The sequence below is a fragment of the Triturus cristatus genome, chromosome 5_1, assembly GCF_964204655.1.
Source record: "Triturus cristatus chromosome 5_1, aTriCri1.1, whole genome shotgun sequence".
NCBI lineage: Eukaryota > Metazoa > Chordata > Amphibia > Caudata > Salamandridae > Triturus > Triturus cristatus.
In genome coordinates this window covers 779,563,753-779,591,650 of record NC_140587.1, presented here as the reverse complement: position 1 = coordinate 779,591,650, position 27,898 = coordinate 779,563,753, and the positions used below count along the sequence as shown (strand labels likewise).

Here is a 27,898-nt window from a genome sequence, read left to right as displayed (position 1 = left end):
ATGTGGAAGGCTTGGGGGTGTCTACTCCCTGGCTTGGTCAAGGCTGAGGCCTAAACTGAGGTAGATAAAGGGGGAAAATACCAGAGACCTGGCTCTCTCTCTCCACACAACTTCTCTAGATTAGTCCCAGTTCACCCTTGGCACAGTCAGGTTGGTTCCAGCACCTCCCTAGCCCCTTAGAGCAGTCTCTCAGGTCTCCACAGGGCCTTAGGCGCCCTCTACTCCACTTACTGCCCTTTTTCTGATGCTCCGACGCCGCTGGAGTCGTATCGATGCCGTGAGGCGGTTCCGGTTCGATGTCGGCGGCCTCGGCACAATGTCAGTTCTTTGACGACGCCGGCAGGCGGATCCGGTCTCGATGTCAGCGGCCTCGGTTCGATCTCGACCTCCGATTCGATGGCGTCGGGCAGTCCTACTCGATGTCGACTTCGGGCGGCTCCGGTCCGATGGCGACCTCGGCTTCGATGACGTCGGCCGGCCTTGCCTCGATGTCGACTTCCGGCGGCTCCGGAGTGCGATCCTCACTCCCGACCTCCGGTGCTCCTCACAGGTTTCCGGCGACTCCGGAGTGCGACCTCCACTCCCGACCTCCGGCACGATTCTCACAGGTTCCGGCGTCTCCGGAGTGCGATCCTCACTCCCGACCTCCGTTACCCTTCACCTCGGTCTCCGACGACTCCGGAGGGCGGACTTCACTCCTCCGATGACGCCGCTCACTCGACCTCGGGTGACTTCCTCCTCGACCTCTGGTATTCCTCACGACCTCTGACGGCGCCCTCTCTCGACCTCTGGCGGCTCCGGGTACGACGTCTGCTTTTCCAGTCAGCGCCGCTTCTCCACCTCGGGCTCCAGGTCTTAGGCTACTCGACGTCGGACTTCAGGGAAACCAGCTTCCAGGTCAGGATCTTGCTGTTCTCTTGTCTCTAAGGCCTGTTCCTGCTGTCCAGGTCCTCAGGATGGTTTTTCTGACTTCTTCCCACACAGGGCTCTAGGCTGGGCTCCGTCAGTAGGGACTAGTATCAAGGGTGGGTTTATGGACCCCACTCCAGGCACAAGTTTCCACCCCTGCTGCTTCACTCCTTCCTCCTTCACGTTTTTGCTGCTCACTCCTCACCAGTCAGGTGCCAACTGCCAGCTCCAACTGCCAACTCTCTCTCTTAGCTTCCCAACATTCTAAACCGCCTCCAACTGTCACAGGGTTCTGGAATGTTCTGGAAGGTGCTAGCAGGTTCCAGTGGATGCTGGTGATGTCACAGGTGGCCACCATTTTGTGCTCCAGGCCCTCAGACAGAAGTTTCAGGGGTAGGTAAAATGGCTCCCTGAATCTGCAGCAACACGAAAAAGTCTGGTGGTTCCCAAAAAGGAAAAATTCAAACAGGGTTTGAGGCAAAAGTGGGACAAAATAAATAATGATGAGGAGGGACCACCCAAAGGGCTGACAGGTCTAACACGCGTCCCCCCCAGCTGAAAGTGGGGAGAGCTACCCAACCCCTTGGGAGTTCTCATCACTAAGGCGGAAATACCTTGAGAGACCGTCTGCATTGGCGTGGTCCACTCCAGGCCGATGTTCCACCTGAAAGTCCATTCCCTGTAGGGAAATAGACCACCTCAACAACTTGGGATTCTCCCCCTTCATTTGCATCAGCCAACGAAGGGGTCTGTGGTCGGTCTGAACCAGGAAGTGCGAGCCAAACAGGTATGGCCGCAACTTCTTCAGAGCCCATACCACTGCAAAGGCTTCACGCTCTATTGCACTCCACTTCTGTTCCCTGGGAAGTAGTCTCCGGGATAGGAAGACCACGGGTTGATCCAGACCCTCTTCATTGAGTTGCGATAACACTGCCCCAATGCCATGTTCTGATGCATCTGTCTGGACAATGAACTCCTTGGAAAAGTCTGGGGCCCTTAAGACCGGGGCCTCGCACATGGCTTTCTTCAATCTCTCAAAGGCTTGCTGACAAGCCTCCGTCCAGACTACCCGTCGAGGTTGTTTCTTGGACGTGAGCTCCGTGAGGGGGGCTACGATGGTACCGTACCCCTTCACGAAGCGGCGGTAGTATCCCGTGAGGCCCAAAAATGCTCGGACCTCAGTCTGAGTCTTGGGGGGTTCCCAGGCCATGATGGCCTCGATCTTCGCCTGGAGGGGCTGCACCGCTCCCCTACCCACCAAGTGTCCAAGGTACACTACCGACCCCTGCCCGATCTGGCACTTGCTGGCCTTGATCGTCAATCCAGCTTGTCTCAGGGCCTGGAGAACAGCTTGCAGGTGACGCAAGTGATCCTCCCAGCTGTTACTGAAGACGGCTATGTCATCCAGATAAGCAGCAGAGAAACTCTCCATTCCGGTGAGGATCTGGTTTACCAGGCGCTGAAACGTGGCAGGTGCGTTCTTGAGCCCAAAGGGCATCACACAGAACTGGTAGTGGCCATTGGGCGTGGAGAAGGCTGACCTTTCCCTTGCTCCCTCAGTCAAAGAGATCTGCCAGTACCCAGAAGTAAGGTCAAAGGTACTTAGATATTGGGCAGCTCCCAGCCGGTCAATCAATTCATCCGCCCTAGGGATCGGATGAGCATCAGTTTTGGTCACTGAATTCAGTCCCCGATAGTCCACACAGAACCTCAGTTCTGGTTGGGCACCCGGTGGTGCAGCTTTTGGTACTAACACCACCGGACTGGACCAGGGGCTGCTAGAAGGTTCGATCACTCCTAGCTCCAGCATCTTAGTGACTTCACTATGAATGCTGGCCTTCACCTTGTCTGACATCCGGTAGATCTTGGACTTCACAGGTGGGCTGTCTCCTGTGTCCACGTCATGGACACACAGGTGAGTCCTACCCGGGACAAGGGAGAACAACGAGGAGTACTGCCCCAGGACCTGGCGACAGTCCTCCTGCTGTTCAGGAGTTAGAGATGGGGAGAGAATCACTCCCTCCACCGACCCATCCTTCTCTTGAGACGCAAACAGATCAGGGAGAGGCTCGCTTTCCACGTCCTCTCCTCCGTCAGTCACCATCATCAAGATGACTTCGGGCCTCTCGTGGTGGGGTTTGAGGCGGTTGGCATGCAGCACCCGCAGGGGCTGACGAGGGGTCTTCAGGTCCACCAAGTAGGTAGCCTTACCCTTCTTCTCCAACACCTCAAAGGGTCCTGACCAGCGATCCTGGAGGGCACTAAGCTCTCCCGGTTCGATCACCCACACCTTCTGGCCAGGCTCCAACTCCACCGGGTGAGCATTGTGGTCATACCACGCCTTCATCACTGCTTGGCTGGCTACCAAGTTGTCAGAAGCTTGCTTCCACAACTTAGCCATTTGGCTCCGGAAGGCCAGCATGTAGCTCACCACATCCTGGGGAAGCTTTCTGGGAGTTCTTTCCCATCCGTCTCTCACCAGGTTGAGAGGTCCACGTACAGGGTGCCCATACAGAAGCTCGAAGGGGCTGAAGCCCACTCCCTTCTGCGGCACTTCCCTGTAGGAAAAAAGTAAACAGGGTAGGAGGACGTCCCATTTCCTCCGCAGGCTTTCAGGCAGACTTCTGATCATGCCCTTCAAGGTTTTGTTAAACCTCTCCACCAGACCATTGGTCTGGGGGTGGTAAGGAGTTGTGAACCGGTAGGTCACTCCACACTCCTTCCACATTGCCCGCATGTACGCTGACATGAAGTTGGTCCCCCTGTCGGACACAACTTCCTTGGGAAAACCCACTCGGGTAAAGATTCCCATCAGGGCCCTAGCCACAACAGGTGCTGTTATGGTCCTCAGAGGTATTGCCTCTGGGTACCGTGTGGCATGATCCACCAGAACCAGGATAAACCGGTGACCAGCTGTAGTTGGCGGATCTAATGGACCCACAATGTCGATGCCCACCCTTTCAAAGGGGGTGCTAACGACAGGAAGTGGTTCCAGGGGAGCTTTCAGCTTCACTCCTGTTTTCCCACTGGCTTGGCAAGACACACATGTCCGGCAGTAGGTATCGGACGACACTTTCATCTGAGGCCAATAAAAGTGTGGGACAAGACGGGCGAAGGTCTTGTCTTGCCCCAAGTGTCCTGCCAATGGTATCTCGTGAGCCAACTCCAGAAGGAAGGCTCGATAACGTTGAGGAACTACCAAGGCTCGTGACGATCCGTGTAGGGGTGCCTTGGGTTCACTGTAGAGGAGGCCATCCTCCCAGTAAACACTGTAGTTCCCTTCAACGTTCCCTGCTGCCTGGGCTTCGGCCTGTCGCCTCAGCCCCTCAAGGGTAGGGCACTCCCTCTGGCCCTGGCAGAATTCCTCCCTGGACGGGCCTCCCTCCACGTGCCACTCGGCCGGGATGGGTAGGTCCTCCAGGTTGGTAACGTCCCCCACCGCAGACTCCTGGTCCACCACCTCCGGTGGCCTATCCGTCCTACGGGGTGGGGACGCCGAGGCAGGCTCCTCCTGTCCTCGGTTCTTCCCTTGACTGGCAGCTGGCTGGGCCTTTGTTCCAGGCTCCAGCCGGAATGAACTCCCTCTTCGGGTAGTCGTGGACCTTGTGCTAACACAGGCCCAGTCAGGTGTACCCAGCATCTCGGTGTGAGTCCGGTATTCCACCTCCTTCCAAGCGTTGTGCTCCATGTCATTCCCCAGCAGACAATCGACTGGCACGGCAGGGCTTACGGCAACTCGAAGTGAACCTGCAACCCCCCCCCATTCAAAGGGAACCTAGGCCACTGGATAGTGGCCTGTTCTGCCGTCAGCCATCGCGGCTGGGTGGAGTACATCGGGAATTACCTGCTCTGGAGACACCAGTTGGCTACGCACCATAGTCATACTGGCTCCTGTGTCTCTCAGAGCCTCCCCTCTTTGGCCGTTGATGGTGACCCATTGCCCATACTTTGCGGTATTTGCGGGCACCTGGATCTTAGGAACCATCTCCCGTTCTCCCAGGGACACTAAAGTGACACCCGCCCACTCCCTTCCCTTAGTTAAGGGCATCTCCTCCCCTAGCACTACACTAGCTACTCCGGGGGTCTTTCCTCCAGTGGGAGGGGGTGGTCGTTTCAAGCACTTCGGATCTCCTTTATAGTGTCCAACGCCACCGCACTCATAGCAATGGACAACCCTTGGCTGCTGACTCTGGCCAGGATTAGGGTTTCTGGGCGGGTTAGCCTTAGGGGTGAATCCTGTTCCCTTCCCTTGGAAGTTATTTTGGGGGCCTTTGGAGAACTCCTTTTTCTTTTCCCCTCCCTCTTTCTTCTGGGGGGCGCCCTGTCCGGCCTTTTGAGTATCCCCTCCAGTCCCCCTTGTGGACACCCGGGTACTAGCCCAAATGTCCGCCTCCTCAGCAAGCTTCCGGGGACTGGTCAGCTTGCTATCCACCAGGTGTTGCCGCAGTTCAGGGAAACATTTCTCGAGCAGGTGTTCCTTCAGTACCAGGTCAAACAACCCCTCGTAGTTCCTCACTTCACTGCCCTGAATCCAACCTTCCAGTGCCTTCTTTGCATAGTCCAGGAAGTCCACCCAATTCTGCGTGCCCAGTTTGTGACTACCCCTGAACTTCTGTCTGTACTTTTCAGGTGTTAGTCCAAACTTTCTGATGAGCGCCAGTTTCATGGTGGGGTAGTGGGTCTGCTCATCCTCCTCGAGGGCCAATAAAGCATCCCTACCAGCTGGAGGCATGTACTTGTACAATCCCCCTCCCCAGTACTTCTCTGGAACCCCATGGGCCCTCAACGAGACCTCATAGGCCGCTAGCCACTTGGCGATGTCGTCGCCCACTCCATAGCTAGCTACTATGTCCTTTGGCAGGTATGGTTTAGGTTCCCTGGTGATCCCTTGGGTTTGGCTGCCACCATTAGGAACAGGTTGTGCCCCGATTCTCAAGATCTGAAGATCTATTTCTTTCAGTCGCAATTCATGGGCCATCCTCTGCTCCTCCTTCTCCTTCTCCAGCCTTGCTAAGTCCCATGTGAGCTGTCTTTTCTCCCTCCGGTCTGTTAACTCCACTTCAGACAAGCCACCGCTAGAGGCACTGCTGCCCTTCCTAGAAATGGTTCCGGGCCCCGCTGACAGGTTCCCCACCTCAGGTTGGTACATCTCAGCCCCCTCGGTGTCAGGCTCTCTATCCCTGTCCTCCTCCTCAGCCTTGCTTTCTCGGCGTGCCTCCCCCCAAGCCCTTAAGCTGGTTTGGAGTGCACCCTTCTTTGCTCCTGGGGGACAGTACACCCCCTCCCGCTGGCAAAACTCCCTGAGTTGGGCCACAGTGTACGTTTCTAGATTTTCTAGTACAAACTCCATCTTGCCCACTCAGGTTAGAGGACAGGTTTTTGTGCAGTAACTATGCAGGGGGGTACCTTTAATAATACCTCCTCCCACCACCAGAGTAAATTTGGAAAAAACAAAAACCCACAATTAGGAAGGCCGCTCTTGAGAAAACTCCCGGTGTAGGCCTATGGACTACCCACAGTTATTGTTGAGTATGCGTAGGCACAGCTCTATCCCACCACTGAACACCAATTTATGTTGGAAAACCACTCCCACACTAGAAGGGGTGGTGGTGGTCTTCCGGACACACTGTGGTAGCTTGGCTCGAGTGGTCAGGAATCAGGCTCCGTGCTAAGCATACAACATACCCAAACAATAACCATGCGTGCATCCGTTCCAAAAACGACTCTACACCGTAAAAAATTATGAAAATAACTTTCTTTATCTGCTTTTTCTCTTAGTTGCTGATTGGAGAAAATAAATAACAATCACAATATACAAACTTTTTAGAAAGTGCAGGACAAATAAATACTGGCTTACTGATTCAATAAATAGGGGTGATCATAAATACTGAAGGCATAAATAAAAGTGCAATACAGACAGGCAATTAAATATTCTGAGGCAATAAATACTGTAACCAATAAATATTGTGCATCAATAAATACTGTGGACCAATAAATACAGTGGAACAATAAATATGTTAAATACAATAAATACAGTGCCCCTAATAAATACTTAAAAGCTGACAGTGACACTCATGGATTCAGATCACTTTTGAATTCCTAAGGGCTGATTTGGCCCAGGCACAGCTTGTGGGGATGTGGAAGGCTTGGGGGTGTCTACTCCCTGGCTTGGTCAAGGCTGAGGCCTAAACTGAGGTAGATAAAGGGGGAAAATACCAGAGACCTGGCTCTCTCTCTCCACACAACTTCTCTAGATTAGTCCCAGTTCACCCTTGGCACAGTCAGGTTGGTTCCAGCACCTCCCTAGCCCCTTAGAGCAGTCTCTCAGGTCTCCACAGGGCCTTAGGCGCCCTCTACTCCACTTACTGCCCTTTTTCTGATGCTCCGACGCCGCTGGAGTCGTATCGATGCCGTGAGGCGGTTCCGGTTCGATGTCGGCGGCCTCGGCACAATGTCAGTTCTTTGACGACGCCGGCAGGCGGATCCGGTCTCGATGTCAGCGGCCTCGGTTCGATCTCGACCTTCGATTCGATGGCGTCGGGCAGTCCTACTCGATGTCGACTTCGGGCGGCTCCGGTCCGATGGCGACCTCGGCTTCGATGACGTCGGCCGGCCTTGCCTCGATGTCGACTTCCGGCGGCTCCGGAGTGCGATCCTCACTCCCGACCTTCGGTGCTCCTCACAGGTTTCCGGCGACTCCGGAGTGCGACCTCCACTCCCGACCTCCGGCACGATTCTCACAGGTTCCGGCGGCTCCGGAGTGCGATCCTCACTCCCGACCTCCGTTACCCTTCACCTCGGTCTCCGACGACTCCGGAGGGCGGACTTCACTCCTCCGATGACGCCGCTCACTCGACCTCGGGTGACTTCCTCCTCGACCTCTGGTATTCCTCACGACCTCTGACGGCGCCCTCTCTCGACCTCTGGCGGCTCCGGGTACGACGTCTGCTTTTCCAGTCAGCGCCGCTTCTCCACCTCGGGCTCCAGGTCTTAGGCTACTCGACGTCGGACTTCAGGGAAACCAGCTTCCAGGTCAGGATCTTGCTGTTCTCTTGTCTCTAAGGCCTGTTCCTGCTGTCCAGGTCCTCAGGATGGTTTTTCTGACTTCTTCCCACACAGGGCTCTAGGCTGGGCTCCGTCAGTAGGGACTAGTATCAAGGGTGGGTTTATGGACCCCACTCCAGGCACAAGTTTCCACCCCTGCTGCTTCACTCCTTCCTCCTTCACGTTTTTGCTGCTCACTCCTCACCAGTCAGGTGCCAACTGCCAGCTCCAACTGCCAACTCTCTCTCTTAGCTTCCCAACATTCTAAACCGCCTCCAACTGTCACAGGGTTCTGGAATGTTCTGGAAGGTGCTAGCAGGTTCCAGTGGATGCTGGTGATGTCACAGGTGGCCACCATTTTGTGCTCCAGGCCCTCAGACAGAAGTTTCAGGGGTAGGTAAAATGGCTCCCTGAATCTGCAGCAACACGAAAAAGTCTGGTGGTTCCCAAAAAGGAAAAATTCAAACAGGGTTTGAGGCAAAAGTGGGACAAAATAAATAATGATGAGGAGGGACCACCCAAAGGGCTGACAGGTCTAACACCCATCTTACTTGGGGCTGCTTCCCGGCCCACGCCAACCTAATGAGCTGTGTGCGCAATTGCTTGAATAGAGAGCGTGGTAATGGGATTGGTATGTTTTGGAATAAAAAAATGAATTGCGGCAGAACCACCATCTTCATTATGGCCACCCTTCCTATTAGCGATAGTGGGAGCTGAATCCATCTATCTACATCATCCGCTAATCTCTGCGCAGCTATCCCATAATTGTCTCGGTTTACCACTACTGAGTCAGTGTGGACTTTTATACCCAGGTATCTTACCGAATCTGTGGTCCACCGCAACGGGAACTCCAAGTCAGGGGTCACGGTGACGGGAGTGAGAGGGAATATTATGGACTTATCCCAGTTGATCCGCACCCCTGAATATCTGCCAAACTGAACCACTTCTCGTAGTATGGGAGACAGATTATCTTCTGGGTTGCGAATATACAATAGCGTGTCGTCCGCATATGCAGATATGTTCAATGTATACCCTGGAAACTGCAGCTCTCTGTGAGTGTGATACTCACGGATTGCACATGCCAACGGTTCTTTGTCAACTCAGCTTTGAAGACCATGTCTAATAAAGAGTATGGCGGGAATCGCCAGGTGAATGGAGGGACTCTTGGCGCGCAATACTGAAGTGCGAGCTGGACAGGGGAATGGTCAGAATATGTTCTAGGGAGATGAGTGCAGGCTAACACTCTAGTGCTCAATCCCCCGAAAGCAACCAAAAATCAATGCAAGTATGTGTGTCATAAACGGAGGAGTAGTGCATGTAACCTCTCTCTAAGGGATGTCTGTGCCTCCATATGTCTAGTACACCCCCTCTGTGCATAATATCAGTTATAGCTAACGCCGCTGCAGCGGGCTCCTGGACTGACCCTTGGACCGATCTTTGTCTGGGTCCAGAATACAGTTGAAGTCTCCCACCCCAAACTTGAGGGATCCCCGCCCATTGCACAAGTTTCGCCTCCAGCGTGGTATAGAAATGGGGGTCATTATTATTCGGCCTGTATATGTCAACCAGAACGAACCTGAGGTTGCCTTTGCTGCAGAGGGGTGCTGCTCACCTACCATGGGGGTCCTTGAGAATTCCTTTCATGTCTGCCCCAGAACGCCTATCCGCCCATAACAGTACCTCCCTGGCGCGCGAGGTGTAGTCAGCAGCATAGCACTGGCCCTGCAGTTTTTCGTTGCACTGCCTCTCTGCTTTCTGCCTTTAGGTGCGTCTCCTGCAAGACCGCAATGTCTATCGAATGCCTTTTCAAGTATGCCGCTACCCTTCGCACTTTCCTGTTGTCCTTCAGTCCCCGGATATTCCAGTTCATAAACAGCAAAGATTGCACCCTATTTCTATCAGGTGTCATTACTCCTGTGTGCCGAATGTGAAAACCGAATCTCTGCATGTGCGGTGCCAGATCGCTAGGTTGGTATCAGGCAGAGTGGTGTGCAGGGCCTATGATAGCCGCGGAGGCTGATCCAGCCACCCGGTTGGTGACTCACCCAAGGCAGGCGGAGCTGGAAGGCCGTCGGTGAGCCGAGGAGTGTCCCACACGGCGAGAACTGTGCCGATGTCTCAGGGATGAATGGACCTGCGGCCGGGATGCACCAGCCAGCAGTCAGGAGCAGGTGAGGCTGACGGCGCACAGAGTCGATCATGACGGTCCGCAACCAAATCAGCAGGGTTTAGATGATGGGGTCAAAGAGGCCCACCCTCGTCGCCAATGTGACGGGCCTTGTGTGTAGGTGAATTAGGCCCCATCTTGCAGTCAACACTAATAACTGATCCACACCCGTGAGGGTCTCAAGGCGCTGGGGAAGGGGGGGGGGGATGGGTTGCGTCTACTGCTCGAACAGCTAGGTCTTGAGGAGTCTCCTTAAGGTCAGCAGGTCCTAGTTCTGTCGGAGGTGGATGGGGAGGGTGTTCCAGGTCTTGGCGGCGAGGTGGGAGAAGGATCTGCCGCCGGCGGTTGTTCTGTGGATGCATGGAACGGTGGCGAGGTCAGCGGAGCGAAGCTGGCGGTTCGGGGTGTAGAAGGTGAGTCGTTTGTTTAGGTATGCCGGTCCGGCGTTGTTGAGTGCTTTGTGAGCGTGGGTGAGGTGCTTGAAGGTGATCCTCTTGTTGACGAGGAGTCAGTGCAGTTTTTTCAGGTGTGCTGCATGTGGCTGTGGCGAGGGATGTTGAGGATGAGGCCTGCCGAGGCCTTCTGTATGCGTTGTAGTTTTTTCTGGAGTTTTGCCGTGGTTTCAGCGTAGAGGGCGTTACCGTAGTCCAGTCAGCTGCTGACGAGGACCTGGGTGACCGTCCTTCTTGTTCCGGTGTGGATCCATCTGTAGATCTTGCGAAGCATGCAGAGGGTGTTGAAGCAGGAGGAGGAGATGGCGTTGACTTGCTGGGTCATTGATAGCGTTGAGTCCAGGATGAAACCCAGGTTTGCGTGCGTGGTCGGTGGGTGTCGGTGCAGCTCCCAGTGTGGCCGGCCACCAGGAGTCGTCCCAGGCGGAGGGGGTGGAGCCGAGGAGGAGGACCTCCGTCTTGTCCGAGTTCAGTTTCAGGCGACTATGCTTCATCCATTCGGCGACGGCCTTCATTCCTTCGTGGAGGTTGGTTTTGGCGGTGGCGGGGTCCTTGGTGAGGCAGAGGATCAGCTGGGTATCATTGGCGTATGAGATGATGTTGGGGTCGTGTGATCGGACGATATTGGCGAGCGGTGCCATGTAGATGTTAAAAAGGGTCGGGCTGAGGGAGGATCCTTGGGGTACGCCGCAGGTGATCTTGGTGGCTTCGGAGCGGAATGGAGGGAGGCAGTCTCTCTGGGTTCTGCCGGTGAGGAAGGAGGTGACCCAGTCCAGGGCTTTGTTGCGGATCCCTGCGTCGTGGAGGCGTGCGCATAGGGTGTGGGAGCAGACGGTGTCGAAGGCTACCGAGAGGTCTAGGAGGATGAGGGCCACGATTTCGCCGTTGTCCAGCAGGGTCCTGATGTCGTCGGTGGCGGCGATGGGGCAGTTTCGGTGCTGTGGTTGCTGAGGAAACCGGATTAGGATGAGTCCAGGGTGTTGTTCTCCTCGAGGAAGCGGGTCAGTTGCCTGTTGACAATCTTCTCGATGACTTTTGCCAGGAACAGAAGGGAGATGGGCCGGACATTCTTGAGGTCCTTTGGGTCCACCTTGGGTTTCTTGAGTAGGGTTTTGATCTCGGCGTGCTTCCAGCTCTCCGGAAAGGTGGCGGTCTCGAAGCAGCTGTTGAAGATCTTCCGGACTTGGGGTGCGTTGCTGGAGCTTGCATTGTTGAAGATGTGGTGCGGGCAGGGGTCGGATGGTGAGCCGGAGTGGATGGTGTTCATGATTTTGATATTTCTATCATTCTGTTCAAAGCAGCAGCCTCCAAAATATAAACAGAAAATATAGAAGTAGTTTGGTCTAATACATCTGGAACCCACAGTAAATAGCAGGTTTACTATGTGGTCTCGAGGACAATGTTCACTCGATAGTTAGTCTTTATTTCCACTTCTCTTGTCCTGATTTTAGATATAAAGTCTGTGAATATGCGGTTATTGTGTTGTTATGCTTTGTATCATATTATTTGTTTTGTTTATATCTAGCCTTGTCTGTCTACACTTTCTAAATATCTTCATAATCAGCTGTCGCTTGTGTGAGTCCTCATTTTGAAATGACGCTTGACTTGTTTTTCGGCTTATTATTATTGTTTGGTACCTTCACCATAATTATGGGCTCATGTTGTGAACATACACACCAAGATGTAATCCTGAGTTTATTTTTGGTCTGATTGCTAGCCCTTTCAGTGATAATAGTCTATCTCGTGGGTAGAAATTTTTCAGTAAAAATTTATTTATTTCATGATCATAGTGTTTGTTGTGTGCATCGTTGGTGACAGCATTCCATTCAGCAGTAACTGGAAAAGTGTCCTCCCTGGGTTTAAGTAGGGTAGGTTCAGCGCTGCCTGGTGTTACAGTCCTTAGTGGAAGGCTGTTGAGTGAAGAGTGGACTTGCATCAGAGGGACGAAGCACACCCCGGGCTTCCATTACTGAGAGAACTGAAAGCAGCGTTGGTCCATGGCCCAAAGAGATCACTTTCTCTTTGGGTACTCCTCAAAATGACTTACCTAAAGTGCATAACGAGTGCTGGGACATCATAGGAGTGCCAGCTAAAGAGTCTCATTGGCATGCTAGTGACCCAGAAGAAGCTAATGCCTTTAAATCCTCTTGTGCTTGGGGTGAATGCTGGACAGCCTTCAGAAAGGCCAGGCTCACCTCTCGTACCAATATTGAGCTCCCGCCCTGCTGATGACAACGCTTACTCTACTACTAGAGAATGCTGCTGATGTCTGGTAGCACCATTGCACCACACTTAATGGTAACATGCAATGAGTTCTGATTTCTTTTCCTGGCTTAAAGCAAATAATGGTTCCCCTATAAAACTCTGGCTCAGTCGAATTATGCCCAGATCAGTGAGCTTCCTCACCCACATTCGGTTCCATAGAGCACCGTGATTGGGGACCACTAAAGCATGCTGTTCCTACTTAAGAATCTTGTGTGGATACTCCACCCTTATTGACCCTTCCCCAAATCACCAGAGTAAAACTAAAACATTCCTGACAATCCGTTGGCTGGCCTTCACAGCACATCCATGCTTTGGGCACAGCTTCTACTGTGTGACAATATTGCATCCCACTTTGCCAGGTAAGAACATTTCTGTTTGGCTTGATTTGAAAACTCCCTGAGAATGAAAGCTGGCTAATTCCAAAGAAAATAAAAGGTAATCTATATTTTGTACTGCTCCCTAATTTTCTAAAGAAGGAAACACTTTTTGGGCAGATTTTGCTGAACTGAAACTCACTAACTTGTATTCAGTTGTCTCTTCTCTGAAATATATTAATTATGTTGATTCGGTGTGATATAGCTCTTGAAGCTCTCTTTTAGTAAGTTCTAATTACCTTGATGGCATCTCTCTGAGAGAGTGGGCCCTTTGCAGAAACTGGAATACATCTCCTGTGGTTAAAAAAGACAATGTTTACAGTTTATGTTAAGTTGTTTTTTAACTTTAACTTACCTTATCTGTCTAACAACACAGAGTGTGACTGGACACAGTATTTTTTAGTTAGTAGCCTATATCTTCAAATCAATGGATGGGGGGGGGCGCTAGAGGGCGCCAAACCAAGATGGCCGCATAGTTGCGAGGCTCCCGCCTGGCCGAGCACTCTTATCATCCTTCCTCATATCCTGACCGCACTATCCTGTGCCTAATCTACGCGACTGTGCTGCCTAAAGTCTGGCCTGCGTTCCGGTGCACTCGACGCCGGTGTAGTCTGCTGGGGGACTGAGATATCAGCCGCGGTCTCCCCGAGCGAGGAAACATCCCCATCCGAGGCCCACGCGCCGGCGGCGCGCACCCCCTGGGAGAGCCCGGTGCTCTGCGGCCTGTACTGCGCATTGTTCCACTGATCCGCCAGCGACTGCGTGGGTGCCAGGGAACTACCAGCGGACTCCTCGTGGGCGATGGTGATGGCGGAGACTCCCCCCCTCGGCAACATCTAACTAGGTAAGAAATACTAATGCAGGGTTTTAGGTTTTACGGTATGCGATGGCGCCCACAATGTATACGTAGAGGTTTGGAGCTGAAGAGTAAAACGGTGCAAATAGGACGAGGGGAAAACAAATCCTAAACCCCTCCAGTAGACCGGAGTCTAAAATAGGAAACAACATAGAATGCCCATGCACACGTTACGAGTAAGTACTGTATCAATACAGGAAGTAATGGTAAGAACAGCAGTATAGACACAAATTACAGAAATCCAACACGTTTCTTTTTCTTGGTTTAATATGATTCCGTTGCCCAGCCAACACATGTCGGTCGGTCACGGTGTCTGACGCTTATTATGCAACTTGTTTTCATGAGACATGCTGTAAATGTTGTGTGTCTACAACATATCTTTGTGTGTTTTTTTTAGCCCTGAAGAAGTCGTGGGTCTTACACCCGGACGAAACACGTGTTGGCTGGGCAACGGAATCATATTAAACCAAGAAAAAGAAACGTGTTGGATTTCTGTAATTTGTGTCTATACTGCTGTTCTTACCATTACTTCCTGTATTGATACAGTACTTACTCGTAACGTGTGCATGGGCATTCTATGTTGTTATCTAACTAGGTAACCCTGATTCCACTATCTCTCGTTGGGTGAAGCGGAGGCCCGGATCTGGGGCCGTGAAGCTGCCGGCCACGCTACGATTCGCAGCCAATAACCTCCTGCCGCGGCTCGTTGCTCCTGGTCGCCGCTGGGGGCCCTGTTCTCCGGGGGGACGAGTGGTGGGCCTTCTCCGATCGGCTGGAGGCGCGCCCCCTTACTGCTCTGCTGGGACTTCGGGGCCTCTGGGCCTAATTGCTGCGGATTGTGCTCTGGGCGCCCCCCCCCCCCTGTGGGTGTGAGGCTCCGCACCCAGATTGGCTGCTGCTCCCTGGCCCTGCTTGGTGTGGCTGCCCGCCTGGACTACTGGGGCGACGGGGGGGCAGTTTGGACTGCGGATGAGCTGCCTAGACATGGCCTTGCCCCCCCCCTTCCCTGTTTGAGCGGCCTCGTGTGAACGGCCCCTAACTTTAACAGGGCGGCGCCCCGCGCGGCCTCCTGGGCGCTGCAGTCCCCAGTGCGCCTACAGAGTCACTAGACTGGCCTCCTCATCAGCTTCTTTGATCATCAGCGCTACTCCAGACACCGCATCGGCCTGACCATCCCCGCGCGGCTGTGGCCCGACCCGGCTTGGCCCCCCCCGGACCTGTACGGGCGGGCAGACCCCTCTCCGCTCTACTGTCCGGAACTGCGCTGCGCCGTGTGTGGGGACTTTGCGGCGCTGCTGGTTGAGGGCTCCACGGTGGACTTCTGGACTGCTCGGCCCCTGCTGCCTGCTGTATAGGCTGTGTAGAGACCATCTCTCTGGCCTGGTCATGGGCCGCAATGACACGCGGCAGTCCCGACTGCCCTTTGAATCCAAAAAAACCCCGACCACTGCCACGGAGCCTGGGGAGGGTCCCCCCGCCGCCGGACCGCCAAATGATGACTGGAAATCCCTGCTCTTGGACATGAAGCAAAGCCTGTCCACAATTGACTCCAAGATTGACACCATAAATACCCGGCTGGATGGTGTGGTGGCTAAACTCGAGCAGCACGATGCCCGGATCAAGGAAACTGAAGACAGGATCTCTACGCTGGAGGATGGCGCCAATTCTTCTGCGAGGCAAGTGACCCATATGGACAGGCTCCTAAAAATCATTGCGGAAAAGAACGAGGACCTAGAAGCGAGGTCCCGTCGCAACAACGTCCGCATCCTTGGCCTGGCGGAGTCCACGAACACAGGGCAAATGGAGGTCTTCGTCGAAAACCTGGTGGTCGAGCTGTTCGGGAGGGACTCCTTCTCCCCACACCTCATTGTGAAGAGGGCGCACAGATCTCTGGCGGCTCGCCCCCCCCCCCCGGAGCCCAGCCACGACCTGTCATCACGCGGTTCCTTAACTATAGGGACCGGGACACTGTCCTGCGGCGCGCTCGGGAGATGGGTACGGTGGGATACTGCAACACGACATTGTCCTTCTTCCCCGACTTCACTGCCGCGGTGCAGGAGGCCCGACGAAAATTTGCAGGGGTCAAGAAGAAACTCCAAGCCCAAGAGATTGCATACGCCATGCTCTATCCTTCGAAACTGAAAATTTCTCACCAAGGTAAACAAATTTTCTGCCAACATCCGCAACAAGTTGAAGATTTCCTCAAGCAACACAAGAGAGACTTGTCTAGTGTTGGCGCTGGCCCGCGACGCTCCAGATCGACCTCACCTATGTCGCAACAAGACTGAACATTTCGGGGTGGCACCCTGATCTAACGCTGACACTACTGCCGCGTTTGCTATGTCAGGGCGCGACGCATCTCCCCCGGTGAGGTACTTTTATTTTATTATCTGTGCTCGAAATGGTCAAGGTTACACTGTGTGCTCGGCCGCCCACCTCCGTCCCGCACTGTGAGTTCAGGTATATTCCTGGATTCTTGTGGGTGAAAGTAGGGAGGTGGTAGGCAGGTTGGGCGCCCCTAGACTGTGTCCCCACGATGGGTGAGCCCCACTACTCCCCCCCCCCCTTAGCCGGGCAGGGGTGATTGTTTTCTTCTTTTTGTTCGTAAGGTTGGTAGGGAAATGGGTTGGGGCGGGAGGGGAAGCTTTGTGTCCCCGGCCAGTTGGGGTTGCCGGTGTGGGTGGGTATGGGTTCCAACTGACTTCTGTGATCTTCGCCTCGCTGGATTCGGGCGCACGGAACAGGGACGTAGGGGTAGTTTTTTGGGGGGGGGGGGGTTCTGAGTTATGATAATGACTGCCATATGACACTACATGCCATGTATGCGTGCTCTGTATTTCTTTATCCAGGGGAATGGGTGACGTAGCAGATACAAGACCAACCTTGCAATTTCAGCTGGTCTCCTGGAATGTTCGCGGGCTGAATAATCCACGTAAGAAGAGGCAAGTCCTGGGCTACCTAACACGGCAGGGAGTGTCTATAGCAATGCTCCAGGAGACGCATTTGATGCCCGGTGGTGACCCCGCCTTCGCTTCACGCTGGGCGGCCACTAAAGTGTTCTCTTCCTATTCAAATTATGCTAGAGGGGTGACCATACTGGTGAGGCGGGGGATGGGATTTGTCCCTGCGGGGACTGATGTGGACTCTGGCGGCAGATACTGCATGATCTGGGGGAAACTACGCTCACATACCATACTGTTTGCTTGCTATTACGGCCCCAACAATGATGATCCGTCAGCGCTCCTTACACTGTGGGGCAAAATACACACCCTGGGTATCTCGCATGTCATACTAGGGGGAGATTTTAACACTGCACTTCGACCCGGAGTGGACAGATCGCACCCACAGGCTTCGCATTACACTCATACTCAGCATGCGCTGTTTAATATTGTTGAAGAACACCAGTTGGTGGATGCATGGAGGCACTCCCACCCCACACTCCGGCAGGGCACTCACTTCTCAGCGATACACTCCACTTGGGCACGCATTGACTATGTGTTTCTGTCAACAGGCCTCTCCCCATGGCTAGTAAAAGCGCTTCACCTGGCTCGCACGTTCTCAGACCACTCCCCGGTTTTGCTGTCACTGCGCATGCCCCTTGATATGTCCCCATACCTGAGTTGGCGACTTAACCCTGCGCACCTTTCAGATTCAGTATTTCAGGCTAAACTAGAGCAAGATATCACAGATTTTTTTGAGCGCAACACTGACTCAGTATCTAGCTTCACGACGGTATGGGAAGCATTCAAAGTTACCCTGAGGGGTGGTGCATAGCTAAGGGGGGAGGGGTCCTCAGAGCCTTGCGCGGGGAAGTGGGCAAGAGGGAGGACGAGCTGCGCCAACTGGAACGAGAGATGGCAGGAAATGCGCGGAGCAACGACGTTGCGGCGCGGCTTAGGGACAAACTGAACGAATATACTGAGGCCGCGGCCAGGGAGTGCAAATTCCTAGGGAAACCTTTTGATGCGCGGGTATATGGCGAGGGAGACAGACCTGGTAGGGCATTGGCCTTTGCTGTCCAGCCCCCCAGGTATCGAAACTATGTGACCTCCCTGCTGGACGAGAACGGCGTCCCGCAGCGTGACCCCGCGGCCCAGCTCCAAACTCTTAAGGATCACTACACTAAACTGTACACCTCCAATAGAACTATACCGATTACACTGGACGAATACCTAGACGACACCGCAATAGCCTGGTTGGGCTCTACCCAGCAGAAGTTTCTTCATCATGAACTTGAAACTGACGAAATAAAAGATGCAATAATGTCCATGAAGTCGGGCAAATCGCCAGGATCGGACGGCTTACCGATTGATTTTTATAAGGCCTTTATTCATATACTAGCTCCGATACTGAAGCGAGTGTACTACTCCACTCTAGAACTGGGTATCTTGCCTGCTACAATGCGGGAGGCTCTCATCACATCGCTTCTGAAACCGGGCAAGCCGCCAGAACATTGCGATTCGTACAGGCCCCTCTCCTTGTTAAATACGGACGTTAAAATACTGGCCAAGGTTCTGGCCACACGTCTTAACCTTCTGATGGAACGCCTCGTGCTTCCCGATCAGGCAGGGTTTGTTCCGAACCGCGCGACCTCTCATAATCTGCGCACTCTGCAGGCGGTGATACAAGATATCGATCCCGGTTGCGAGGCAGCCGCGGTATTCCTTGACGCCACCAAGGCGTTTGACTCCCTGGAATGGGATTACCTCCTGGCCCTATTGGAAAGGATGGGCATTCCCTTCAATTTCCTGGACTGGATACGGCTGCTGTACCACCAACCTCAGGCTACGGTCCTGCTCAATGGGGTCCGATCCACTCCTTTTGTGATACACAGAGGCACCCGGCAGGGATGTCCTCTTTCCCCAGTTCTCTTCGCGATTGCCATAGAACCCTTGGCGGCGAAACTGAGGCAACATCATAACCACCGAGCTCTCATTTACCCAGAGCGTCAACTACTCATCGCATTATATGCGGATGACATGACTCTCTATGTCCACAAACCGCGAGAAAACCTTAATCCTCTGTTGCGTGAGATCACAAAATTTGGAGCTATAGCGGGGATTCAAATCAACTGGTCTAAGTCGGCCTTGTTTCCCCTGACTGACAGGACTGTGCGGTTCCCCCTAGATTACCCTCTGGTGTGGGAGGCGGAGGAGGTTACATACCTGGGCATTAGAGTGACCAGAAACCGAGAGGTCCTTATCAGGGCTAATTACGGGACTGTTATTGACAAAATAACGGACAACATCACTAAATGGATCCATCTCCCACTATCCATGGCAGGCCGTATATCCCTCATTAAGATGGTGATCCTCCCCAAGCTGCTATATCTTTTTACTAATATACCATACAGCCCGGGGGCATATTTCTTCGGGGTCCTCAACTCCCAGTTGTCTCGGCTTATTTGGGGCGGGAAGCAGGCCAGAATTGGTCTACATACGCCAATGTTGCCCTATCATCAGGGTGGGTTCGACGTCCCTGATTTTCGGCGCTACATCGACTGCGCACAGGGCCACTTCGCGGTTTACTGGCTCCACCCCCCTCCCTTCATGGCGCACCTTGCGGTGGAAGATGGATTCATGAGGCCTGAGAAACCTTCCGGATATCTGTACACAGCTGTTCGTGTGGGTGATCGGGACCCCACCACGGTGGATTGCACCGTCCGGGCCTGGAAACGTATGGCGGACCATATGGAAGTCGAGTTTCTATACTCTCCTCGTATGACCCTGGCGCATGACCCCAGATTGAGTGTTGCTTGCGAAGAAATTGGACGTAAGCTTCTCACGCGGCTAGCGATTCATACGTGGGGCGACTTATACCATCAGGGGAGCTTTCGCACAGCTGCACACTTCTTTGGTGAGAGTGCCCCTTCGGCAATGGACACATTTCTTTACACTCGGCTCCGACAGAACGTCAAGGCGATTACCCCCAAATTCCCGGATGAGCCGGACACCTGGGCGCCCTTGCATGCCATTCTCCAGACAGTTGCCCCGACGCATGTGGTCTCCATGCTATATAGGCATGTGCAGGCTGCTCCATCCCCCCCCTCACTTAGAGCGCGGACGGACTGGGGAGGTGACCTGGGGGCTTCGTTGTCGGACGATCAGTGGGAGGAGAGCTGTTCGCACACCCATGCGGTGTCGGGGAGTGCCCGCCTCCGACTGGTGCATTTTAAATTTTTGCATCGCCTCTACTTTACCCCCGCCAAGTTGCACCGAATAGGACTCCGGGATGACGACCGTTGCCTGAGGTGTAGGAGTGCGGGTGCGGACTTCATGCACCTGGCATGGACGTGCCCTGCCGTGGCCGGGTACTGGACGGAGATTTTCGAGGCCCTCTCTGAAATGATCGGGGTCAGCATGGCACCCTGTCCGCGGATTGCCCTGCTAGGCCATTCCAATCCCGCGGTAAAGTCGCATCGGAGGTTTCTCGCTCTGGGACTCCTGTTGGCTAAGCGACAGGTGGCATGCCGGTGGGGGCGAGGCCGAGCGCCCAAATTTAAGGTCTGGCTTGATACGATGTCGACCTGGCAGGAACAATTGCACAATTATGCTGACCTCTTGCCTCACAGGTCGCGCCCCAAGGACCTTTGGGGGCCCCTCACAGCCTATCTCCTCCGGAAACGCCACTCGGACGAGCCCGTAGGGAATGTAAGCAGAGTTATAGAAGGGATTAGCCCGTCCAGCCGACCCAGCCCCGTGCCGGCTCCAGTGGCAGACACGCCTTGCTGATCCCCCTCGCCCTCCCTTGCTCTTTTCCTCCCCGTGCGCGGCCTGCGGGGCGCCTCCGGGATTGCCAGATGACCCTGCACATAACATGCCTCCGTGAGGGGCGGGGGTGGGGGTGGGTTTGCCGTACTCCTCCCCCCCCCCCCCCCATCCCCCCTTGAGCCTTTGGTAAAGTGGTCCTTACTTTTTGGGGACACGCACTGCATGGCATTACGGGAAGCACCTCCAAGGCACATTCCCTGGGTGGGTCGTAATAATACTCTCCTAGGTCACTGGTTTGGTCAATGCGGTGCGGCAGTGAACCGGGCCCTAGCTGCACTCTGCGGCGCATTTCACTGTGCTATCGCTCTGCGCTGCGAGGTCCTTCACGCCACATATTGCGTATGGTGGTTATATCCTAGGAGGGAACAGTCATTATCGTGTTTTTTATTTGTTGGTTGGTTTTATACGCTGAAAAGAAACCTCAATGCTTTCCTGGTTGGATATATACTTTTGATTGCCCGCTCACTAATATGACCTTTAAACAGCTTTCGTCACGTTACTGTGAAGCCGGCCCTTATGGGTTGTAGACGATATGATGTGTTCACTGGCGGGTTCTTGCCTACTGGCACTTCCGTGTTTAGGACACTGTATTTTGACGCTGCCGGCCTGGTCACACAGGATGTAGGTGAACAGCTGTGTACTATTTGTTGGTGACTAATAAAGGTTTTCAAAAAAAAAAAAAAATCAATGGATGGGACACGTAAAAATTGCTTTCCCCGTTAGGTCTTTTAACAACATTGGACACTGGACAAAGGCTCACTATTTTTCATACTTTCATCTTACATTGACTTGCAGGTCTGCTGCTGTTTTTTTTCATTTTCTGTCTATGTTCATGCCCAAATCAGTTGGATATTGGATATTATCCACCAAAACAAAACAGAAGAAATTTGTGTTGCCCAAAAAAAGTAATCACTACCTCAATAATCTTCTGCTATCTCCTTTGCCTCCGGAGTCAGTATCTGACCTCAATAACCACTTAGACCAAATCATCTAAACGTGCTAAAATTATCAGGCTTCCTGCACAGCATCCATCCTCCTTAAACTACATTTGCGTCACCCCTGATTTCAAATTTCTATTGCAGCTCCAGTATGTCTTGCCCCCCAGCTTCTCCTTTCGCTCTGCCACTTACAAATTTCCGGTAGCAATGACCTAACTTCTCATTGTCATTTCATATCCCCTCAGACTTCAGAGATGCCTGGTGACCCGACTTAATTGATTAAAAAAAAATCTCCTAGCAACTACATTCTTGTTGCCAATAATCTCTACCTCTTTATCTAGACCAGACAACATCCAGCCAGTTACAGCATAACCCAGATCCTTTCTCACAAACGTCAACCTGGGGTTTTCCCCTGCCATGGAATACATTTCACCATGTTCACACTCAACAATGACCTATCCTGGAAAAAGAAAACTGTCCCATTATGATACTTCTGGGCTTGACTGTCTGTAGCCATCCATACTTTGGATCATAAACTGCAAATGTTACAATCTCCTGCTTTCACAGAGAACCACTAAAGTTTATTTCCTCTTTTTCACTGACCCCAGAGCACATCTCGACTTCAGTGTTCCTCTAGGATCCTTATTTTACACGGCCCATCTACATATGTTTTCAGCCACTGCGCTTGCCTGAAGTCTCTAGAAGAGGCAATTCTCTACAGACAAAGTTCAGCATTACCCTGGCCTTTCAGGGCATCCTTTCTTTGACCTATGTCTTTGCATTAGGATATGGATGTTTTCTGAAAAAAACTGATGTGATATTTTGAAAATTGCACTCCTTGTCTGAGACTCTTCATCAGTACTCAAAAGCTCTTAATCCACAACTTATTGCTGCACATCCATTAGATAAACATCTTCACATACGCCTCAGAGCAGGGGTCTCCAACCTTTTCTTAGCAAGAGCTCCTTATATTCAAGGAAAATCATCCAGAGCTAACAATATTATTAGTACTTAAGTGTTGTAATACGCACCACATTAGACAGGATTACATTAGTGACCTCCCTATGCAAGATTAGCACCAGTGATCACCTCAGTACATCAGGCAGGGCTTCCAGCAGTAACACAAAAACGTTGTTCTCAATTTGGAATAGCTTTACATAGGTAATACTGACAGTCATAGCTGCAACACCCCTGGTGCCAAGGTAATATGACTCCCCAACATTAAATAATTTACCACTCAAATATAAAGTTTTATTATATTTGGAAATTCAACCATTTTTTCTTCAAAGATCAGTTTAGGACTGCCAAAGATACACACATATTTGTCTCGAATACACACTTTTCAATTTTGATATACATATATTAATTCAGACAAGCAAAAGCTTTAAATTTAGTAGGCTGTGCTGCATACAGGAGAGCTACTTACAGGTTTCTGGAGAGCTGTCACTAGCTCGCAAGCTACTTGTTGGAGAAACCTATCTTTGAGTCAAACTTTATTAGCACTTTATGTCTGAATCCGATGTGGATGATATCTTTTCACTTGATTTTCTCACCATTCAAAACCTGATAATTATCCTTATCTTTTTATCTAAAGACAATGAGCAGAAGGCCTGGGCTACATAGCGGACGAGTAAGATGTAGTCTCCGTCCTTCCTTTCCGGCCTACAGTGAAGTTGATCTGATCTCTGTCAGTTAAAGGGAGAAAACTGGAATCTTGGTCATCTGCTGACAGTGGGAAGAGACAAGAGATATCTGGTGCAACGATATTCCTGGAGACAACTCCAGGTCACACAACAACACAACACAGGGCCTTGTAGCCCACACCTCTGTGACTGTTGGAGCAGGTGTTCAGCAAACCAGCAGAAAGGCCTGACCAAACCCAGGGAACAGGCAGATGGAGCAATCTTCACACCCCTACTCCAAGAACAGACTTAAAGAGGCCCTACAACAGGATGGTGCGGCAGAGGCATGAAAGTCAGTGATACACAAGAAAAGAGGGACCTTTCATAGAGCTCTGTGACAGAATGTACCTGGGGAGTGGCAGAGACCATGAACCCTGGAGTGCAAACTTGGAACTGAGGGGTAGACTGGACCTTCATCCCAGTATAGAGTGGAAAGTGTGAGGGACCTGGAACTGGGCCGGTCTATCAGCAGCATTAGCAAGGTTTGAGGGCAGGTCCAAAGCCTGGAAGGCACTAGTGAGTCTTGTTCAGACTTCAGTCAGAGCTGCAGTAACTACTTGCAACCTGCTTTTCCATCTAGAGCAGTAGACGGGATGCTGGATAGTCCAGTGGAGTCTGGAACTAGAAAGGTAGCTCATCACATTACAGTATCTCCATCAGAGCCAGTATCCTACCACTCTTAGGCCATACGGATCTACACACAAGAGTTGGCTGGAGGCAGCACCATTTGCCAGATTAAGCTAATGTCCTGCTCAATCCTCTGATTGGGACAACATTTGGGGTAACTTTGTAGGGCGAGAGCTCCTAGGTGCTGTCTGTAAATGACATCTATAGTATGAAGCAATGATCCTGTCTTTGAGGCATACATTGTCTGGAGATGACAGTAGCGGGTTATTCTTCGGGGAGCCCTTAGCTCTGGGAGGGCAAGGCATCTGGTCAGATTAGAGAAGCTAGAATCTGAAGAGTTCCAGATCTCTGTTGGGCTAGTTACATGAGGCGGTACATCTAACATCACGGGACACTCTGTAGGGCCTATATATTGAGGACCCCATGACTTCTTCGAAGAGGGAGAGGGACCAGGCAGATAAGAAAATCACCCTACAAAATGTGGACACACAGCTAAAAAAAACTGACTGATGAACTCCTTATGGCCAATCCTATTCCACCAGAAGCTGAGGAAACTGAAGCTCTGTTCACAAAAAAACTCATCGGTTTGTAGGATGAGTTCTTTCCCCTAAGATGTGGTGATGAAGCGGGAACTCAAGGAAGTAAATTAAGATTTAAATGACCTGAGGGAACATGAGTTTTCACTAGAGGAATTGTGTGATGGTAGGTCAGAGTAATTGAGGTTGACAAGGGTTCAACATTTCCAGCAAAAACAAAGGATAAAGAGAGCAGCTATAAAGAGAGGCTTAATAAGGTTGAATTCTCGTTAGCAATATCCATTCAGTAGACAACAGGGCCCTGTACAAATGACATCCCCTTTTTGTCAAATCAGTCCACTTCTTTATACAGCCCCAAAACAGACCAAATCATCTTCCTTCTTGCTATCAGATGCTTCTTTTCCCAGACTCAAAGCTGACAAACCACCATAAAGTTATCTTGCACCAGAAAGGGCTCTGATGGCTCTTCAATGGAACACTTGTTCCTTCAGTTTTGCTTCTTTTTCATCTACGTTCTTCCTACCATTTTTTCTGAGTCTCAAATAAAAGTGCAGAATTGTGTCCCAGGATGACATGTGTAACCCGAGACAGAGGAGTGATGAAACTGTTTATCCCTACATGTGCGTTTAGTTTTCTTATGGATCTGCAGTCAGTGTCTTACCTCATCTGATATTGGAGAGTTGTTGCAGGAAGATTCTCTAGTTAATAAAGTACAATACATCAAACATATTTAGTACTTCCAATAGGGTAATTCCAATTATTCAGAGAAGTTATGCCTTTACAGGTAACAGGTAACAGAGCCTTTGCTAACAGCTTTTGCTAGGTTTAAGGTCTGATTGCCAGTTGCCCAGGTGCCAGGGTTGTACTACTGCATAATGACACCAACAATATCGTGACAAAAGAATATTGGGGACAGACTTGCGAGGGAACAAAATATCGATAGATAAATGCATATAGGAAAGTATAGATTTGCCATTCCTAACTCCAGATCTATATACCTTGAAGATTTATGTACCTCAGTGGTACATATACGTGGAGTTAGGTGTAGAATATCTAGACTTACTCACCTGTCGATATTATATTTTCAATATTCTGTCCACATTATTGTGTCCTATCAATATTGTGGTATTCATATTCAGAGGGCACACCGCTGGCAGTTACAATGCAGGTTGGTTATGGTTGGATTCCTCTTTTTCTAGAGTTTTGCAGTAAGGGTTGGTGTCAGAATATTGTGTAACAGAAATACTGTCTGGCATAAATATTGTGTCCTAAATATGGTTTTTGTAAATTAAATATCATCTCAGTGGATGTACATTTTCTATTATTGACTCCAATGGGAAGATATGTTTGAAGATGCTATTTAGTACACGCAGTTTATGTCAGGTGATATTATGACAACAAGCAACAAGTACCACACCTTATGCTTAGCAGCAGTAGCTGAATAACTTATCTGGGGAAATTAAAACTTTCTTTGAGTGTTGTGTTCTGCGGTTTATAAAGGAATACTGAGACCGTTTGATTGACTAACTTGCTGATGAGGTGGGTGAGTTGAAGGTGGAGGGAACAGTCACTGATGTGGAAGGGGCACGGACTTACAAGGCATGATGGGAAATTAAGTGTTCATACTTTCAGTGCACCTTCCATTGTAGTGACACAAAAAAGACTTCTGTTGATTTGGATCTATCAGAGAAGCAGGTGTGGTGGGAGGTCTCTGTTTTTGGTTGGCAATTTTGTGATCCTCTTATGATGTATGACACTTCTAGGATATTTCAGATAGGCAACTCTTCCCCCAGGTAGCAGATTATCAGGTTTTATGAGCTTCTATCATTGAGACCATACTTATAACAGGCAACCACAGTAACCTTTTATAGGTAGCAAGAAAAGAAACATAGTTTGTCTCAGCAGAATTGTCCTAAAACCTATCTAATTCTGGATGACAATTTCAGTGACTCAAAACATAAAGGTCTGGGTTGTTTCCACTAAAGTAACAGTAAAAAAGATCTGAATGAGTTATAGTTTTGATTACCTGGCTCAAATGACATCCAGTGCCTTTTTTAGTATCGAAGAAGTATTACCTGTGACTTGTAGGTGATTCCTGATCCATTAGATTAGTGTGGCAATACACTGTATTGATGAAAGTTTTATCTACCGCAGAAAGTCAAAAACGACTGATTTAAAAAAAGTTACATCTACCCATGCATATTTTCTAATGTCTAATATGTGTGTCCTATTTCTTTGTCTTCCAGCAATTCCCGTTGAAAGTGCCAAACAAAATCCACATGTCGCTTTGGTGTTGACTCATCATGGAGGGCATATTGGTTTTCTAGAGGGTTTATGGCCAAGGCAGTGCACTTACATGGACAGACTGTTCAGCCAGTTTGCGCAGGCTGTGTTTGAGCATGACGATGTAGTGTCTAGCATGTGAATCCTCGAGATAATGCTTTCTTAGATCATCCTCGATGCACATTGCCACGATCTAGTCAAGGCATCTCATCTAACTGCACAAAGTTAACCAGTTCTTGTCATTGAAGTTAAGCCAACGTACTTAATGAAGACAACATGTACAAAAAGTGTTTTGAACTAAGCCTTTGTAGCAAGAAACTAGTAGAAACATAGGGTTTCACTTTTGTATTTTATTTTTTAACATGTTACCAATAATGACCTTAAACGAAATAGCACTCTCCAGGTATTAAATTGCACTCAATGATTGCCATGCACACACACAATACAATTCCTCAGGGTTTTAATTTACACCAGGAAATGTACAATATTATTATTTTTTGTAGAAAACCAAATAATTTGTAATGGCACTTAATGTCCATGAACCCTTTTTTAGTTGTACCGGCTTATTGCATCTGGAATGTAGCTGAGCGAACATTGGCCTGTTTAGAAAGCACTGATTCTTTATATTCTATACATAAGCGCAATGAGATATGAAACATGAATGCAGAGGTGCACTAACCATTTCATGTAATCCGTAGCTTAAATCATAGATTGCAAAGGCTTTGGATTTTTTCTGGATATTATATGGATACCCTATGAGCATTGTAAGACTAGGGCTGATTTTGTTTTTATGATGCCAGCACCATGTTTGTCTTATTTATGAGATAGCCTCTTAAGCTGGATTATAATATTTATAAAAAAAGAAAATCTAAAAGACACTGAAATAAAAACAACGTCATTTTAAAAACATTAGGCAATCGTGTACTGTGATTCTGCAAACACGAAACCATTGTGAAAGTGAAATAGTAAAATGCAAACATCTGCCTAGTTCCATC

The 27,898-nt window shown here is 50.8% G+C and overlaps 1 protein-coding gene across 1 annotated transcript in view; it reads left to right on the top strand.

Annotated features, from left to right (window-relative positions):
* The window catches only part of LOC146831465 (phospholipase ABHD3-like), a 287,309-nt gene extending 259,497 nt beyond the window's left edge, over nucleotides 1-27,812 (top strand). Inside the window, exon 9 of the mRNA XM_085605781.1 lies at nucleotides 26,867-27,812. Coding sequence (XP_085461907.1) covers nucleotides 26,867-27,045 — 179 coding nt within the window. The 3' untranslated portion in view covers nucleotides 27,046-27,812. The remainder of the gene's footprint in view (nucleotides 1-26,866) is intronic.
* Nucleotides 27,813-27,898: the final 86 nt, after the last annotated feature.